Source organism: Akebia trifoliata, chromosome 13, assembly GCF_017979445.1.
Source record: "Akebia trifoliata isolate Shusen 1 chromosome 13, ASM1797944v1, whole genome shotgun sequence".
Classification (NCBI taxonomy): domain Eukaryota; kingdom Viridiplantae; phylum Streptophyta; class Magnoliopsida; order Ranunculales; family Lardizabalaceae; genus Akebia; species Akebia trifoliata.
In genome coordinates, this window is record NC_141387.1 from 2,158,797 (window position 1) to 2,175,517 (window position 16,721).

Here is a 16,721-nt window from a genome sequence, read left to right on the forward strand (position 1 = left end):
ATCAATCATTTTTAATAATATCCCTCCAATTTGATTTTTTTTTTTTTTTTTCGCTTTTGCCCTCAATAGAGATAGACGGTCTTCCGGTCGATAGAACCTCATCTATATATAGAACATTTTGGATTTAACAAGCTTGAAAATAATGAGTTCTATTGTTCTATAGGGGTTTAAAGTCAAGGCCCTAATTCTCATTTTTCAGGTAGGCCAGGCCATTAGTAGGCGGACCCAAACGACAGCTCCACTCACTTGTCATGACTCTTTGAGTTATTCAATCTAGTTCACTTTCTTCTTATCCTTCTAAAACACTGTTTGTGTCCTCAAGAGTGGAAGAAATATGGTGTTGTGTAAGATCACAACACTTCTAAAGGAGTGCTTGGTTGCAGGGTTAAAGGAGTAAATGTTTATATAACAATAATGCGATAATACACACACAACAAAACACTACCTTGTTCCATAGCTGTTAGGTTGGATGTCTTGAATTAATGTCTAAAATATGGCATTTTGAGCAAACGATCTTAGTTAAAAGCCCAAAAGAAGACTAATTCAATCCTATTGGATGTATTTGTCCACACTCTCCAAGGAATCGAAGCTTCAAAATGAAGCTTAGATTCTCAAGTAATCCATAGGACATATTATATATTTAGTTGTTATTTATATTATGTTCATGTACAAGACATCATAGGAAGGTTTGTCTACATTTTCAATGGGATCAAAACTTTAGAATCAAGTTTAGATTCTTCTGTCATTTTTCAAAAATCTAATTTTATTTTATCAATCTATAATACATCCATTCAAGTCAAGGTTTAGACTAAAAACAAGCCTCTTGTGATGATAACAAGGTAAATGAAAAACAATCTCTCTATCATGGGTTCAACATCCCTTGTGTGATATAGGTGGTTGAGAATGTCACGATGTAATTAATTAAGAGAGCTACTATTGGCACCCCAATTTTTATTTGTTACATTTCAATTAACTCCTAATAAATGGTTCTTTCTCTCTCCCAAGTCCCAAGCTTACCACTCTCATTCTTCACTATGTCTCTTGCATGTTACTTGAGTCTTCTTGCCATCTTCCCCATCTTCCTTCTCTTAACTATAGGAAGAAAGAGAAGGTCATCCAAGAGATTACCACCAGGATCTCTTGGGATTCCCATTATAGGCCAAAGCCTTGGCCTTCTTCGAGCCATGCGGTCCAACACCGCAGAAAAATGGCTCGAAGAAAGAGTAAGAAAATATGGTCCAATTTCGAAGCTCACACTATTTGGGACCCCAACAGTCTTTATCCACGGACAGGCGGCGAACAAGTTCGTGTTTACTAGTGAAAGTGACACACTCACTAACCAACAACCGAAATCAATTCAGATGATATTGGGAAATCGGAATTTATTGGAGTTGAGTGGTGAAGATCACAAACGTGTGAGGGGTGCACTTATGTCATTCTTAAAGCCCGAAGTTTTGAAACAATATGTTGGGAAGATGGATGGAGAAGTCAGGAAACATCTTGAGATGCATTGGCAAGGCAAGCAAAAGGTCACAGTATGTCCCCCCACACCCCAAAAAACAAAAATACTTTTGTCTTCATTGCCAATTGTTCTTGTGATTTTCGTTATTGTTCTGTCTACTAAGTCAATTTATACATTCTAGGACTTAGCGAAATAAATCAAGTTTTCAAGCACAAATGAATTTTTGAATAAAAAAATCAAGAGTTGCCAAATAAATCAAAATCCTTAAAGGAGAGATAAAGGACTAAAATAGACACATTGAATAACTAGGTAGGATTCCTATTGAGATGAAGATGAAGATCTTGATTTTCATCACCCATTCAAAATTAGGTTCTAACCTCTTATTTCTAATCTTGAGTTATTAAATACAAAATGGAACCTTCATTCTCGATTTTATGAGAATTTTTAGTGTTTGATCATTTGCTTCTGTTCCATGAAAATTTTATTTTCCAAGAAGATATGTGTTAGAAAGAACCCTCAAATGCAAAGTATAAATCAACAAGAACATAAATAATCTTACAAGACACAAGATATATGCGATTCAGTCAAAGCATTGACCTACATCCACGGGTGAAAACGGCGATTTCACTATGATAATTAAAGAAGAACAGGGTTACAATTTCTTTGCCTCCTGTATATCTCTCTAACTTTTTTAGGGTTTTATCTCTTACCCTTTATATACTTAGGGTTACAAAGAAGGTAAATGGGTCAGATCCAAATCCAAACCAAATGGGTCCAATGTTTTAGCCGAAACGGGTTGTTAGCAGATCATCAAAAGATCCGGGTTGAATTCATGACAACTCTTCATATATCAAGAATAGAAGACATAACCCAACAATATGTGATGTTTTTTTTTTGCCTTTTCTCCTTATGACGATCAATTTGTTCTCATGTCGAGATCGAATTCTGTTTCACTCACTTTAGTTTGAGTATATTCCATGTATTATTGTATAGGTGTTGCCATTGATGAAGACGCTCACCTTCAACATAATTTGTTCTCTTCTATTTGGATTGGAGCCTGGACCAAGAAGAGAAAGACTTGTAGAATTGTTTCAACAAATGATAGAAGGAATGTGGTCAGTCCCTGTAAACTTACCCTTCACTCGCTACAACTGTAGCATTCAAGCTAGCGTAGCAGTCCAAAATATGGTCACAGACATTATACGCGAGAAGAGAGAAGCTTTAGAGCGACACAAAGCTTCTTCTCAGCAAGACCTCATCACTTGCTTACTTAGCATCCATGGTGAAGACAATGCAACAGTAATATCTGAGAAGGAGATTGTAGACAATGTGATGCTTGTGATGGTTGCAGGACATGACACATCGTCCGTCCTCATTACTTTCTTGGTTCGTCTTCTGGCCAACGATCCAGTTGTCTATGCTGCTATAGTTCGAGGTAACTATAATCACAATACTTCAATGAATGATTTTGTTATTATTGTTTAATGGTATTTTTGTAAATTAGTTTTTAGACTTTTAATTAAAAAAACTGTCATTAAATCTGCATCAACTAGGGTGCATCATGCCAACACTAATGCAATGAATCCCATCAGACCTCCACAGTTAAACGTGTTGGGCTTAGACCCATAACTCAAAATCCTTGTCTTTTATTTGTTTGTGTTTTTGTTTTTTTATTTTTGTTGTGTTTTTGTGTGTGTGTGTGGGGGGGAGATAATTTTTTGAAGGTAGGGTAGGAGAATTTAATCGCCACTTTGGTTTTTTAAATTGCAGAACAAGAAGAGATAGCTAAGAACAAGGTTTCAGGGGAGCTTCTCACATGGGATGATCTTGCTAAGATGAAGTACACATGGAGAGTAGCAATTGAGACTCTAAGGATCTCCCCTCCTGTGTTTGGTGGCTTTAGAAAGACCTTAAAAGATGTTGAATATGGAGCATACCTGATACCTAAGGGATGGCAAGTAAGGATGGAAGCAATTTGAGACTTCACCTACTATTTTATCTTATAGTTTTCCCCTAAACTGTTACTTATACCTTATATGGATTTATAAGAACAAGTACTAATGTGTGTTCATTTGATTCTTAGGTATTTTGGGCTGCGAACATGACACAAATGGATGAATCCATTTTTCCAGAACCATCGAAGTTCGATCCAATGCGCTTTGATAACCAAGCATCAGTACCACCCTATTGTTTCGTGGCATTTGGAGGAGGACCAAGGATTTGTCCAGGGTATGAGTTTGCGAGAATCGAAACCTTAATTGCGATTCATTACTTGGTTACCCGATTCACTTGGACGTTATGTTGTACCGATAACGCGTTTATAAGGGATCCAATGCCAGTACCCACTCAGGGACTACCCATCCAAATTGAGCAGAAAAAAATGTTATAAGAGTTGTTCAAGTTCTGTGTAACTAAATTAAAGATTAAGGGAACATACATACCATGATTAAAACTTGTTTTGACATCTCGTTCAACAATGACAAAAAATTAACCATGGTTTAAATCTTGTACAATACGTTTGACTTGTCTATCCATCTCATTGGTGGATGATACCGAGACGTATCGGACAAGTCGTCTCGGTTTTGGACAAGATTTAAAACCATGATACATAACCCTCTGAATGCTACCAAATCAATTGACCATGTTGGGCTGTAGTGATGAGAATCTAACCGCTCCTCAAGCATATCTTTTAATTTTACTTGCATGAGAGGTTGATCTTTAACAAGCCCAAAGATAAGTAAATCATCCTCATTCTCCATTATCTTCAATTTTGGGTTCTCATTTCATGTAAATTGAATCAAGAACACTTTAAATTTTTACTACCCATACCTAAGTTTCTTCTATTATGTTTTATTCATCCCCATAACCTTTGAGATGATTAAATAAGAACTGTAAATTTAAGATTCCAATCTGACTTATTTCCATTATCTTCGATTTCAATTCCCCACTTCATGTAAACTGAATGAAATCCACTCTAAGTATCTAGCACTCGATTATTAGCTATTTATTGATGTTGATCTTGTTAAAACCTATAATGTATCCAGTATTCTACATAATATTACCCCTGTTTCAGATAAAATGTGAATCACACCAACAAACCTTCCATCACTATTCCAAACTGGAGGATACATGAACTTCAAGATAAGATCATTAAGTGGGTCCCACCAAAGAGGCTCTAGATTCGAGGAACAATAGTGAACCTTATAACTGCGCACTCTCTTATTAGATGCACGATCTATTGAAGATTTCAACCAAAGGTTATCCACCTCTCCTCTATTTCATTCATTTTTTTAAAAATTATTTATATATTCTTATAATCTTGATATATTTTTTTATATAAATGGAAAATGGTAGGCAAAAAAAAAAAAAAAAAATCTCACCGAAATTTTATGATTTTGTTCATATAATTTACCTTGTGTCAAACCTTGACGCTAGAGTGTATTGTTGAGACTCGATGATACTTATTGTTGAATCTCAATAAATTGTTTAACAAAAGATTTTATAAGTAAAAAATGTCTACAACGTCAAACCTCAACAATAGGTCTCGATGATACTTGTTGTTGAATCTTAATAAATTGTTTAACAAAAGTTTTTATAAGTTAAAAATGTCTACAACGTCAAACCTCAACAATAGGTACTGTTAAGCCTCTTTAACGAACTCCAATGACATTTTAGTTAAGAGGATGGATCTCTCTCTCTCTCTCTCTCACACACTCACACTCTGGTAGAAAATGTTAGAAGGGAGGAAGTTGCAATTTAAAATATTATTTTTCAAAGGTTTATTAGAGAAATTATAGGTGATAGCATTTCGGAAACATAAATACCCCTATAAATGCTACGAAATCATGACTTTCTGGAAATAAATTGATCATGTTGGGTTGTAGTGATAATAATCAAACCACCTCCTCGATGGTATCTTTTAATTTTATTTGCATGAGAAGTTGAATGTTACCGAGCCCAAAGATGAGTAAATCAGCCTTATTCTCCATTATCTTCAATTCAGTGTTCCCATTTCATGTAAATTGAATCAAGAACACTCTAGATGTTGACCACCCATTCCTTAGTTTTCTTCCATTATCTTTGATTCAGCCCCACTAAACCTTTGTGATGAAGAAATAAGAAATGTAAATTTTAGATTCCAATCTTTGAGTTATCTCCATTATTGTCGATTTTGATTTCCCACGTCATGTAAACTGAATGAAATCCACTCTAATGTATCTAGCACTCAATTATTAGCTATTTATTGATGTTAATCTTGTTAAAACCTATAATGTATATAGCACTCTGCATAACATTATATCTGTTTCAAAGATAAAATGTGAGTCACACCAAGAAACTTCCATCATTACTACAAACTGGAGGACGCATGAACATCAAGATGAGATCATTAAGTGGGTCCCAACTTAGCGATCTACACACAAAATTAACACATTATATGAAATTTAGTAAATGACATTAAATAAACAAATAATTTTCTTTTTAAAAATACAGAAAAGATTCCAAATTGGTAAAAGCGTGCGTAATCCCAATATGTTGTGTCTTTTAAGGTTATTTCAATATTTCACAAATGAGTTCCTTTACCAAATATTTCATTTCCTTACTGTACAAGCAGTTTAATATTGACAGATTTTTTTTTTCTCCCAATAGTTAAACTGTTCAATGATAGAACTAATACTACATGAACAATGTATAAAAGCAGAAATGGCTACAAACAAATTCAAAGGAAACCGAGGAAAAGTCGAGGTTTAGCAATTCTCCAACCTATCGTATTTAGGAGGCATAGATGGGCACCTCTCGTTCATATGGGGATATGGATCCATGGTGTTGTATCCAGGCAATTCCATGCGATACTCCCCTCGAATTTGACAGAATGGGAGCTTCACATCATCCTCTGCATTGCACCACTTTGGCAAGCGGTTCAAGTCATCTTCAAAGAATTTGAGCATATAAGCATCTTTTATCTGCATTTGTGGGTAATCAAGCCAAGGAATCAGGCATAGAAAATGAACGAACGGTAGACATTACGTAACAATGGTTCAAAACCCACCCCTTCACCAACTAGTACCGACCACTAGTCTTGCTTCCTTGGAAAAAACAAACTTCAAAATTCAAATGATCCATTACCCCCACTTTTCAAATAGACACCAATGATTACTCTCCAAATGGATTGCCAAATATACGATGCAAAAAATTCTAGTGCTGAATTTTGGGGAGATATCTTAGTAACTAGGGTTTTAAGACATTTAAAATTATTGAGCTATTTTTTTATAATAAAGATTCTGGAAACCTTGCATGACATATGTAAGTTTAAGATATCTGCGCAAGATGTAAAAAAAATAAGAAACTCTCAAAGTTGAGGAAATGAAAGAGCTGGGGCGAGGATTAGATGGATGACAAGTTTTGGTCCAACAAATTTAGACCATGACTTGATGAGGAATCTAGAAGGAGAGAAACAATCATATCTTTGAGGGAAAGAAATGATTAATCTAAGATCTCATGGTTAGCATTTGGGTTTGAGATGGGATGAGATGTGTATAGGTTTAAGTGTCTCACTTTTGTACACTGATGGTTATTTCAACCATCACTCACACCTTTAATCTTTTTATAAAATTTCATTAAACCGTGTCCAACGAACGGCTGAGATGAGAAAAAAATATAGGTATCCTAGGGACCAATTTCCCCAAGGAATGTCTTCCCATCTCGGTCATTCATTGGACAACAGAAATTTTCCTTAAACAATCCCTAGAAACTTACCGTAAACTCTGTGACCTGAATGGAGCTAGCAATTGGATCAAACAACCCCGCCTGCTTATACATTTCAAGAATGAAGGCAATACAAGAGGTTGATTTCCCGTCTGAATAAATCCAATTGTCTTGTTCAGGAATAGTCAGCAATTTCTCAAAAGGCAATCCACGCTTTTCAGTTTCGACTAGAATCTCAGGAAGATCAAGGTCCTGTGAAGAATACATAACTTATTTTGTTTCAGTGATCGACATAATTATGATATTTTATTTTCATTACTAACCATGGTTGATCTTCTAACCAAGTAATGTAGGAAGCATAGTATTACATTTTGACATATTTTGACGAAATATTACCATTTTGATCAATAGTGGACTTTGACTGAAATCTTTTTTTTTTTTTTGGGAAAAAATGTTGATAAAATTTAAAATAAAATTAAAATACATAAATTGCTTGCTGAAAGGACTAGTAAATTTAGTTAAGCCTCTATATCATCTTATTTATCAGTATTCTAAGCATATTTAGTATGTCCATATAAGCACGCACACAATCAATCCATGTTTTAATTAGTTGGGTACATTAGTAATATTTCGTAATATTTAAAAGATAAAATATAATAACACATGAATGTATTACTTAATGGTTTACTCATTTAAGCAAGGGTTTTACATATTAAGGTGTACGTAATTAATGTAACATTATTATTTCCATTTACATGTAAAATATTGTTATTTCTAATTATTGGGCACTCAAATACTTGCACTTAGTGTAGCAAAACGTTGTTGATCTACATTTCTGCACTCTACATGGTTGTTTATTGTGTTTTCATGACTTAGTGAGTGTGTTTTTAAAGTTTATTTAATTCAAACAATGTGAAAGATTCAATTGTACTGATTAGGCAAACCATAAGGTGTTCACATTGATTGGATGATTCAAACAATGTGAAAGATTGAATTGTTATGATCCTACATGTTATTTTTTTGGTATCAAACACTACATATTCATAGGCATGTGCCACAATGTTGGAAGACATCCTTATGACCCACGATTGCTATAATAAGGATAAAGATAACGATAATGAAGTATTATAATATTGAAGAAAGTTTACCTGAAACATTAGCAATAAACAATTAATCAACAATAAGTAAAATGAACTGCCATGATTGGTACCTGGGTTCCAAGTCGCTTGTTCAAGGCTTCATTCCACATGTTGGCAGCGTATGCTGGCTGTATGTGATTCCACATCGTCATTACAGAAGCAACCTGTATAAACATCACAAATGGCAATCAGAACAGATGGGTTAATCATGACTCTTAAAATGCACAAAATCAGCAATAAAAGAGGAGAGACGCATCTTTTTATACATTATTCTGTTCTGAAAAGCGAAAAAAAAAAAAAAAGCATGCAAAGGTCGATGGAATTATGAGAAAGGGGGTAAGTCGAGGAAGGTCCATAAAAAGTAGGAGAGTTAATTACTAGGTATCAGATTCCAAAAATTGATGTTGAGTTGAATAGTTCAAGAAACCCGTTTTTCAGGAAACATTCCAAGAAAACCACTCTTTGGGAAATAAAAACCAAAACTCAATCAATTCCAATAGACTGGTTGTTCCTGATTTCACCTGTTCCACGGGGTTCTTCTACCAACATGTTTGGCTTAATTTTAAATAATAAAAAAAAGATTTTTGATCTCCACCAATGTTTAAATTGAAGGTGTGATGCATAAGCCTTTGGATTATGCCTCATGACAACGCTTTTTCACAGTATAAGAAAACTAAACCAAAATGAGAAGACATAAGACTCAAAAAGGAAAAATAGCTAGGAACCCATAGGAATTTTCTAATGAATTTAACCAAGTTGAGATGAGAAGTGGTAAACAAACTTATGCTAGTGTTTGGCTTTGATCACGTTTACGGACGATTACTTACAACCAGGAATCACTAAGCATACTATATACCAAACAATTTAGTATGGAAAAATAAATAAATAAAAAAAATGAATCAATATGAGCAGTACCAAATTTGCATCCAAGGGTGGAGGGTAGTTCCCATCAACAGTATCAATCCAGCTAAATATCATGTTATGGTAGCCATAAGGTTTCCCCAACATGCTTCTTGCATATTCCCAAGCTGCAGACTCGTTAAACTTGGCCCGTATGTCAGGATGCAGTGGTAGTAACGCAATTTGAGGATTAGAATCATCTTTGGTCAGCTCAAACTCCCACCATTCTTCCCATGGCAACACAGCAATTATATCTTCTCCCTATAATAGACATGAAACGTGCCATTTCAGCACTAAACTCCAACAAAAATTTCATTTTATACAATCAGACAACACATTATGACTATCACAATGTATAATACATGAAAGAGTAAGCAATGATTGAGCAATATAACAGTAGTCCAAATGTTTGGACGTTGGAGGCTAAGAGACATTTAAAACACTGATGTCTCTATAAACTTGGTAAAAGTTCACTAATTGATTTCCCTTCAACACCTGAAGGAAGTTGGGCTCCATCTGATATCAAATCCACAATTGGTGATTATAATAATAAATGATCATAAATTTACTTATCAAAAAAATAAATGATCATAAGCTTAGTTCATCATTTGTGAGACTCCTAGTTGGGTCCCCATCCCATGTGTATAATGCTTACAAAGTAAGTTAATTCCTTAATTCATGAAAATTAACCAAAATCTAGAACCCATGAATCAATTTAAGATTCCTCGAGAAAGAATGAAAGATCAGAAAAAATGAAAGATCAAAACATTGAAGTGCAGGTTAAAAGTAGAGAGCTGTAAATACATACAGGAAAGAAAATAAAGAGAGAGAAAAAAAAACAGGTGTAAATGTGTAATTACATTAACTAATGTTCTTCAAAGATCAGAGCTTCAAAGTTTATTATCAACTAACATTGTCTTACCTCTTCATTTTCATGTCCAGATTCTCCAACCCAAAGTTTTCCATCAGAATCTTTCAAGCAAACAGCAGTATGACCAGCATAAGTTCCAGAAACCCATTTCTCCAAAGTCTCAAAACCACCCCATCGCCCACGAATTTTCGATATGGCTAAGAAATCTCCCGAGTGAACATCATCAGCACTAATATTTGTAACCCACGGCTGAGGACGTTGTTCAAAGGAAGCCCCCATATGCTTCTCAAGAAACGCAAGGTTTGAGCTCTCACCCCATCCAGTATTTGAGAATAGAGGGAAGACATCCCACAATGCTTGAAGAGTTTTCAGCATCCCCGCTTCCATGAGGAATATGGAGACCCCTTTATGTTTCACCTGATCTCAGAGAAATTAAAGGTACACATTGGTAAAGAATGTATGTTTCTTAGTAGATAATAAAAATAGGGAACAAGTCCTTAATGATGGAAGCAGCCATTTACATATTCATACTCTTCTTTTCCTTCCCATTCTTTGAAGTCGAGAGTATGCTCCCGAGCCAAGAAGTAGTAATCCCATGTAACACGGTATGGGGTGGCAAAGATGTAGAGATCCATACATGTCCAACTGTGAGCATTGCTAACCTGCAAAAAATAAAAAATAAAGAAGAATAAAAAAGTTTGTAAGATACATAACGTTTACATCTAGGAAACAAAGTGATTCATGTCAATTGCATCAATGAGCTCAAAACTACAATAATTGATTCCTTTAACAGTGAAGGTGCCAGCTTGCTAACTTGGTTAAAGTCTCTAGGTGTAGATACCACGACCTACTTCACCTAATAATTTGGCCTGCCTAGCAAAAAAACAAAAAAGATTCATTTAACAGCCACAAGAAGTAGTTGTATGCTTACAAAACCTATATTTAACATTTTGAGATGAGAAACTAATGATGACCTCACATTAAACTTATCAAGCTTCCAAATATGATCTCAACTCCCTCAAAAGGTCAGGTGAATGCAAGCCACCTTCATAGTAACCAAGTTTGGATTCAGCAATTAGTTTAATTAGGGGTCAATTCAATTTAATTTGGATAAATCCATGAAAGTTCAGGGAAAAAATTGGGAAATTTTAGAGGATTATACAAATGATGGTTTTGGGTTTCGTCCCCAAAACCGATCATCATCAACCTCCCTTAAAACCCTATCTTGTTTGTGGGATTAGAGGGGGAAATCAAGGTTGCAAAAAAGACCAATAAAACTTGAAATGAAAAGAAAAAAAGAGAAGAAAACATGGTCGATGGAGAGAAACAAAGTTCGGAGTTGGGAGGATTTCAGAAAAATAACCAAAAAATTGCAATAGAAGCCCTTATTAGTGGGGATTAAACTAATTTTTCTGAGTTTTGAGAAAAAAATAATGCCGAATTTTGTGATAGTGGCAACAATTTGATGGGCCTCATCTAGTAGTTCTCCTAAGGAAAAATAAAAAAGTAAAGACCTTTCTAGTTATCCAACATATTTCCTTTTCTCTTCTGGTAAAAAAAAACATATTGCCTTTTCTTTTGTACATTTAAAAGAAATATGGGGAATATACCAAAATACAAAGTGTACAGTTTGATAAGGATCATCAAACCAGATCTCCTCGGCAAGACCCTAAAGTGGTGGTTTCTGATCTTCCTATCTATGGGAGATTTTCCAGACAAGTTGACCTTGCATGTTCATCAGACATTTTACCTATATACAAGCCCAGATACAAACAAAACATATACCCCTGAACTCCACGATTGGCATGGCACTTCAACAAGTGTTAAGAGGCATAAGAACATTGGCACAAATGAATGAGAGAAGGAAGAAAAAAATAAAAAACTAAATTAATTAACACAAGTTCTACCATATGCAAAGCGCCAGGGGATCTAACACAGGCTACTATCTAGTATCTAGACATCGAAATAGCCTTAAAGGATAGAAACCAAGATATAATGTTAACTAGAAAAGAAAAAAATATCAAAAAAATTCTAACAGTAATCACAAAGAAATTGTATGTCATACAAATGAAACAGTAATAATACATCACAATGACCCACATATTCACTCCAAAACTTTGAATTCCTATATGATTCAAAACTTTGTGGGAGAAACTCCAAATATACTGCAAAAATCCCATATCCCCACGTGCAATGATTTCAACTCTTCTATAATAAGGAATGATACACTTTAAGAAATTCTAGTCCATGAGAAAACCCACAAAACTGAGACTAAGAAACGAAAAAACAGAAAACCCATGTCCTGTTCATCTAAACTTAGCCAGAAATATTCAAGAACCAGGCACCCAATACTCCACAATCATGAAAGATCACTCCCCAAATACTCGTTAACAAATTTCGCAAACATCTTAAACCATCCACTAACGCAATAAGCCAATAGCCAAACAATAAGGAGAAATTTTTTTTGCCAGGTTACTGTTTTGAAATATCAAACTTTATTTTTCTCAAAAGAGTTTCAGAGCATGATGGAGGGGGCTTTCATTCCAGGACGACCTTGCCATATAACTGCCGCCTTTTCCAATTGTTCAACGATGGGCCCACAATAACCAGTCACTAAAAATTATCTTAACTGTTCAAGAATTCAAACACCCAATACTTCAAATCCTTCAAACTGTAAATGATCATACTTCCACTCTTAGATGAACAGTTAACAAAGCTCAAAAATTCAAACAACCCATAAGACAAAAACCAAAACAACCCGAGCATAAATTTTAATTTTTTTTTACCAAGATTAGCCGTACATTTTAATTTTAAAGAGAGAAATATTCAGATACCCAACACTACGCTACTCTCAAAATAGCCAGAAATTCTTTAACTCAATTGCCCAAAGACCCAATACTCCATATAAGTTAATAATCAAATTTATAGAGCAAACAAACATATATTCTTAAAAGTATTGGTTATGTTTCTTACCTTGATATGAAAAGTCCCAGAAGACAAAAAACAAAACAAACCCAGTGTACCCAATTCCAAGATCAGCCAGGAATTTCAAATTTAAAGAAGTAAAAAACTCAGATATCCAACACAAAGAAAAGACGATACTCTCTATGTTACTCTAAAAATAGCCAAAAATTCTTTAAAAACTCAATTACCCAGAGACACTATACTTCCTATAAGTTAACAATCAAATTTATAGAACAAACAAACAATTTTTTTTTTTAAATCCAGTATTGGCTGTGTTTCTGACCTTGAGATGAAGCGTCCCACCACCAAATTCGCTGCCGCTATTGTTGTGAAATTCCATCCAAGCTGTGTTCTTATAAAAGCAAGCACCTTTCCACTCACGAGTATGGTTTGGAGATGAAGCGGAACCAACAAAGGTGGGGAGAAGATCAGTTGCACTGCTGAGAGAGTTGAGTAAAGGCCATGAAATCTCTCTGGGCAACAAGGGGAGAATATCTCTTGGATGGAACGGTTTTTTCCAAGAATATCCATGTGAGAATAACAAAGAGAAACAGACAGCAAAGGTGATTAAATGCTTTGGTAAGAGAAACCATAACAAAGGTTCCATGGCTTTCGAGCTTGGATTTTGGAACGAAAATGGCTGAACAGAGAGAGAGAAACAAAGACTTCCAAGGTCAATTTTGTTTTTTTTCATTGGGAAAATGACTATTAAAACCAAATTTTGGAAAACTCGGACCATTAAGTCCCTAGTGTTGAATATGTACCATTTATGGCCCAGTCTTAGAAAGGTTGTTATTTCGAGCATCTTTTAAAACTTGCGTCTAACTTTTGTCATTAAAATATCCAAAATACCCTCTATTAATTAAAATACCTAAATTGGTATTAAAAACCCCAAAACACCTAAATGAATCCCTAAACTTCTTCTCTAATATCCATTAATCTAAAAACTGTAAAAATAAAAACTCCATTAATGCTGTTGGCTTCAAAATCAAAATCGATATGAATTATTCTATTTTTTAATTGATTGTTCATTTTTTTTTAAAACCCAATGACATAGACCTAGGATTAATTCTCACCATACTGAGTTTCTGATCTCATTAAAAATGGTACTTACTGATTTAGAAAAAAAAAAAAAAAAAAACCCTCTAATGAACCCCGAATAGAAGATCGAATTCATTTTTTTTCTTATGATAATTGACCGAAAGAGATCTTCAAGTACTTTCTTGCTATTATAGTTTTGATAGAATGCCCACATTTTCATTGATTTAATTTTTATAAGATCTAATTTCAATTTCCATACCTAGAGTTTCAAAGCACAGATAAAACATTAATAATTTAAATAAACTCCACACAATATATATAGAAATATCAAATTTAAAGTCATTTAAGTAGTTAGGCCCAATTGAGACATAGTTGTTATGTTTGCTATAAGTATATAAGTATTCTAACACGTGGACAAGTATGTGTAGGCACCAAAATTTTGAGGAGATCTTTACAAATTTTATAAATAAAAATTCTTGAATTTATTAATGGGCCTCAGATCCAAATTGAGTCCATTAACTGGGTACGTGCTCCCTACAAACTCGGGTTTTGAGCTTTCGCAAATAAAGCCCATAATCTAACAAATTCAAGTGATCCACACATTAAGTATTGGGCTTTACACCCAACAAATGTGTTTGGCCCAATAATGATTCATAGAATCCTTAAAATGGGATTTGGACAAATTTAGCCTTTTAAACAAATCAATTAAACCTCTTTAAATTGGGGTATAATTGGAAAGCTAAATTATTTTAAGTCTATAAATACAAGAGCCTTTCTCATTGAGGGAGGATCTGGATCACTTTCTCTCAGAAGACAGAAGCTCTCCCTCTAGAGAAGAAGAAGCTCTCAAGCCCTCCTCCAGAGACAAAGCAAAAGTTCTTCAGAGATCTGGACTCTGATTAAAGAGAAGATCAAGTATAAAGCTATTCTCTGGAAGTCAAGAAAACTTTCTCAGCAGATAAAGCGCGAAACCCGGAGAGAAGAAAATCCGCAGAAGCCTCTACAGAAGATCAAGCACAAAGCAAAGTCACCGTCCAAGCAACCTTCTCAGCCGATAAAGCGCGAAGCACGGAGAGAAGAAAAGCTACATACATCATCACTATTATTTGTACTTGACTGTTAATCAGAGGAAATACTGAGATCTGTATCCACTTTTCATCAAAAATCAATAAAATCATTTGCGATTATTTTTCACGAAACTTAAGGTAGATCTGTTGAAATTTATTGTCGATAGTATGATTCCATCTACAATCCATTGAAGTGATGGGTACCTCTTGTTTATCCTTTTGAGGATAATTTTTGTGTCATTTATAGATTCAAAGACTAATGGATTGGTTTCTGTAAATGACTTTGTTTTCTCGTTGGTGGATAAGATTAATATGAACAAATTGATTTTCTGTAGTGCCTCTGATATAATTCAAAATATATGTAGATATTCTAGTGACATAATTAATTATTCTTCACTCCATGAAGCCAACAACATTAATGAAATTCTTATTTTTGCAATTTTGAGATCAATGGATATTATAGAAGACATCTAGGAATTCATTTAAGTGTTTTAATACTAATTTAGGTGTTTTAATTGAAAGAGGTTATTTTGGGTATTTTATTAATAAAATTTAGACGAAAATTTTAAATGATCCTCCAAAGAGTATCGTTTTTAAAATTAGGCCTTAAATAGTACAGATTTCAACACTAGAGACTTAATGGTCCATGATTTCTAAAATTTGGTTTTAATAGTCATTTCCTTTATTTGGAGCTGCTATATTGGAACACAAATTTTACTTATTACACCTCAAATTAATGAAATAATTTATCACACCTCAAACAAAGATTACAACACACCATGTAAAACATTAATTTCCCAAAGAGGCAGAACTACATGGAGAGGAAAAGTTTTTTTGAAATTGATACACCCCAATCGCATTTATCTCATTTTCATTTGGGCTGTAATAAGTAAACAAATTGGGTTGCCAATAGCAGCTTTTTTTTTTTTTTAACTGTATAATATTATAAGTTGCCGTGCAAAATACGAAAATGTCATTTTGCACAAAAGATTCTAAAATATCCATTTTACATGATAGACCCCAAACTTAAGTACTATTTACATTTTCTTTCTCAAAGTTGAGAAAATTCTATGAAAACCTTATGTTTTTGAGAAACACTTTCCTTACTCATTAAGATTTTAAGTCTTAATAAGGGAGGTAAAGACCTCTAGATTTCATAGAAAAACTCAAAGGACTTCATTCAAGGTTTTGAAAATGGACAGATACCGAACTCCCAAATTTAAAATTAAAATTTGACAATGAAAAATAATATTTTTTCAACTTTTTTTTCCCTGCTTTTTAATTTTTCTTGTGGCATCGGATCATATTTTTGAAGCACAAGTATTTGATCGAGACTGTATGTTGGATTTGTCGTTCATGGTGCAATGTTTGTTGGGATATTTTGTTCGGGAAGAAAGGCGACATTTATATGACCCCACCAAAATATATCAAATGGACGTTAGATTGGCAAAATTGCTTAAGCATATATTCGATGATTACGCATTGGATGGTAAACAATATGTTAGCAAATTAGTATTTCCAACTCACTTTCATAATAATTTGGGATAATCTTCTTATTTATACTGCTTGGAGGT

General features: G+C 34.1%; 2 protein-coding genes across 2 annotated transcripts; one reads left to right on the plus strand and one right to left on the minus strand.

The window, feature by feature from the left end:
* Nucleotides 1-112: 112 nt before the first annotated feature.
* Nucleotides 113-3,868, plus strand: LOC147387245 (cytochrome P450 716B1-like). The gene is made up of 4 exons (XM_086420373.1): nt 113-1,535; nt 2,456-2,897; nt 3,233-3,420; nt 3,546-3,868. The coding sequence occupies exons 1-4, from the start codon at nt 984-986 to the stop codon at nt 3,849-3,851; spliced, it is 1,488 nt and encodes a 495-aa protein (XP_086276499.1). The 5' UTR covers nt 113-983; the 3' UTR covers nt 3,852-3,868.
* Nucleotides 3,869-6,030: 2,162 nt separating this feature from the next.
* LOC147387246 (uncharacterized) lies at nt 6,031-13,714 on the minus strand. The gene is made up of 7 exons (XM_086421267.1): nt 13,323-13,714; nt 10,597-10,737; nt 10,127-10,492; nt 9,220-9,465; nt 8,376-8,468; nt 7,217-7,417; nt 6,031-6,423 (listed from the first exon to the last, which is right to left on the minus strand). The coding sequence occupies exons 1-7, from the start codon at nt 13,644-13,646 to the stop codon at nt 6,208-6,210; spliced, it is 1,587 nt and encodes a 528-aa protein (XP_086277393.1). The 5' UTR covers nt 13,647-13,714; the 3' UTR covers nt 6,031-6,207.
* Nucleotides 13,715-16,721: the final 3,007 nt, after the last annotated feature.